Here is a 3,565-nt window from a genome sequence, read left to right on the forward strand (position 1 = left end):
CAGATACAGGTAACCAGGATCGAACATCCAGCGCTTCATTGATCCAGTTGAGCATTCAGAGTCATTTTGGTGAGCCTCCTTCCTTTCTGGAGGATCCCTTTTTATATTGTTTTAGCATTTTCAGTTGTTAGGATGATCGGGGGGGTTTGTCTCGACATCCCTCATAGCTTTAGAGGCTTCATAGACAAATAGCTATAGCTCTTTAGTCTTTGCATTTCAGTTGTTTTGTTATAAGACTCGAATTGCCACTTTGGCTAGTTGAATGTTTATTCCTAAAACATTCTAAGTTATTTTGAGACAATTGATTTAAGTGCATTTGATTTCTTTTATTAATGCTTAAAGTCTTCCGCTAAGAGTCTAGATAGGCTGAGGGTTCGCTTTGGGCCAGTAATGGATCTCGAGAGCCAGTCCCGCCCAGGATATAGGCTCGGGGCGTGACACTAATAATCAAAAAGTTGGTAGTAGGTAAATGTTTAAATAATAACCATAGGTGAAATAGCACACACATGAAAATTAGTTATTTGAGCAAATGGAGGGATCAATTAACACCACCATTATGGCCCCATCCTCCTCCGGCACCAAAACCACTACCACCATTTTGATCACCACCATCACCACCACCTCCACCACCACCGCAACAGCTATCGTCGTTTTCACCCGATCCATGACTCTCACCATATACAATGCCAAAAACCAAATCCACCATCACTACCATCTCCTCCACCACCATCGTTTACACCGGATTCGTGACCCTCACCATACCCAATGCCAAAACCAGATCCACCATCACTACCTCCTCCACCACCACCACCACCACCACCGTCGCCGCCACCAATTAGGTCCCCTACAATTTGGCCAAATCCATCATTTTCACCCGATTCATGAGCCTCGCCAAATCCAAATCTAACACCAAGTCTAACATCACTACCTCCACCACCTCCGCCACCACCACCATTACCACCACTACGAAGACCTCCTAAAATTTGGTCGAATCCACCATTGAAGTTAGGTAAATTGGGTTATAATGGATTGTCAAGAAGCTTCCTTGCAGAGGAAGTTTGCACTACAACTCCCAAAATAACAATTAGCATCAACTTGCATCTCATATTTGTATCTACTGTTAGCAATGCACACAAAAATAATATAACTTCGATTAGTGGCGGAACTAGGAATTCTATTAATTCTAACAAGAGAATTTAAAAAAATGTTTTGCTTGAAATTTGAATCAATGCATAAACTAATTTTTAAATCACCTTTACTACAACACTAAAAGTTTCCTAAATGTTAAGGGAATCCAACCAATATTATATTGCCACTAAAGAGATTCGATTAACCCCCTTCCAATAGTTAGCTCCTCTTTTGACAACCACAACAAGAAATGAAATTTTAAATGATGACTTATTTTCGACTCATGCCGTCACCAATAAAAGTAATGAGTGTTTGTGACAAATTCCCCGCAAAATATGGAAGCGAACACTAGTCATTATTATGACCTCCATAGTTAGTTCAATATATATATATATATATATATATATAGAGAGAGAGAGAGAGAGAGAGTTTAAAATTATGTAATATTATGTAACACGTATCGAGTTCTCTAAAAATGAATGTATCTTACTTTGCTTTTGTGGCCTTTGTTTTTTGAGGAATAATGCTTGATTTGCCATTAAAATGCTAAATATTACTTAGAATATCGTAGTAATTAACAGTTGAGATACTATAAAAAAAAATCAGAATAGGAAGGGGTTAAATACAATAGGTAGTACAATTAATTAGAAGTACAATTAACTAATCTATAAATGTTTGCAAAACGTAAAAAACAAAAGGAAAATTGAAGTGAATGTATACATAGTTAAACCTCAATAAAGAAACTGGAGTTACTAAATTATGTCTTGTGTTTCGAGTTATTTGTTGGAAGTAGAAAAAAAATAATACTTTCTCTGCTTCAAAATAGTTGTCATATTTTTTTATTTATACGTCCCTTAAACATTAATTAGGAGGGTACTTGACTAGTTTTCTAATTATGTCTTAAGATATAACTTTTCTTAATTAATTGTTGTGTTTGTATTCTTAAGAATAATTACTAACATTCTCTCGATTCACTTTTACTTATCCATTTATTAAACTTAGCACATCCCTTAAAAGCAATGATGAATATGATTGTATTTTAGCAGAATACTCATATAGTCTTGGAAATTTTTGGAGAGTAAGTAATATATTAAGGGTAAAAAAAAAAAAAAATATATATATATATATATATATATATAAAATTCTTGATACGTTAAAAGTGACAAGTAAAATTGAAAAAATATATTTTAGGAATAATGAATAAGTAAAAGAGAATGGAAGGAATATTTTGAGATAAATATTTTTAATAAAAACGATAAATATTTTGAGACGGATAGGAGGGATTATATGTATTCCATTTTGAACATTATGGTCTTGAAACCCAATTGCTTAATTACTGGATATTAAGATGATGAAATATTCAAGTTCCATTATGAATTATGTAAACAAACAAATAGTCCTGAAAAATGTAGCTAAATATTCTAAAAATAAGTGTATGCTTCAAAATAATTCATGTATTGTACAATCGCTCCAATTAAGCACACATTAACATTTTAAGACATTTTAACACTTTGTTTTTTTCTTTCGAACTTAATATAAGCTCCAATAACCTCACTATCTTTGTGGGATAGTGAGGTTGTTTTTGATAGATCCACTACTGAAGAGATCAAATATCTTTATGGGATAGTAAAGTTATTTTCCAATAAATCATATGTTAAAGAGATCAGATACTACAATCAATAATTCAAAACTCAATTCCCCAGGAATTCCTTAAATTGATGGACTAACCTGTGTAGTGTAATTCTTGTATTATTACTCATTTACAAACACTAGTTAGATATTAAATGATTTAAAATTGTAAATTTGTAATTCAACTTGGATGAAGGACAAAAAAATTGATCGACTTGATCAGTTAATTGGCGAAGAAAAATAAAATATAGCATTGACCAAGTCGGTCTACTTAAATTACAAAATTATTTAGTTATTTAGGGGTCAATATACAGGAATTAGCCAACTTTTTCAGTTTTCGTGTGTAGACCATGAAAATTATGGTGATAACTATAAGGCTTACAGATGATTTTTTCAAAAATCTGTACAGAAGAGCCTTAGGGAGTTAGGGGAGAGGCACGTAAAATCTCAACATTTTTATATCATTTTTGGGTATTTAGGGGTCAATTTACAAGAATTAGGAGTTTTTCTCAATTTTTCGTGAGTAACACCCACGAATATGGCTTACAGACGACATTTTAATAAAACCTTTACACAACCCCCCGTTAGTGAGTTAAGCGAGCAGTACGTACAATCTCACAATTTTAACAACATTTATGGGCATATAGATGTCAATATAGAAGATTTAGGCAATTTTTTTAGTTTTTCGTGTGTGTTATATTTCGAATAAATTATTTTACAAAAAAAATACAAAACCCACAAGGCAGCCCCCTACCCACCCTATTCAAGCACCCCCCCCCACCAACCCGCCACAACCCCCCCCCCGGTA

General features: G+C 33.6%; 1 protein-coding gene across 1 annotated transcript in view; it reads right to left on the reverse strand.

The window, feature by feature from the left end:
- Positions 1-538: 538 nt before the first annotated feature.
- LOC125861462 (uncharacterized) overlaps positions 539-3,565 on the reverse strand; it is a 13,684-nt gene continuing 10,657 nt past the window's right edge. The window contains exons 3-4 of the mRNA XM_049541353.1: positions 763-976; positions 539-668 (exon numbers count right to left, since the gene is read on the reverse strand). Of these exons, the coding sequence (XP_049397310.1) occupies positions 539-668; positions 763-976 (344 nt within the window). The remainder of the gene's footprint in view (positions 669-762; positions 977-3,565) is intronic.

The sequence above is a fragment of the Solanum stenotomum genome, chromosome 4, assembly GCF_019186545.1.
Source record: "Solanum stenotomum isolate F172 chromosome 4, ASM1918654v1, whole genome shotgun sequence".
Lineage (NCBI taxonomy): Eukaryota > Viridiplantae > Streptophyta > Magnoliopsida > Solanales > Solanaceae > Solanum > Solanum stenotomum.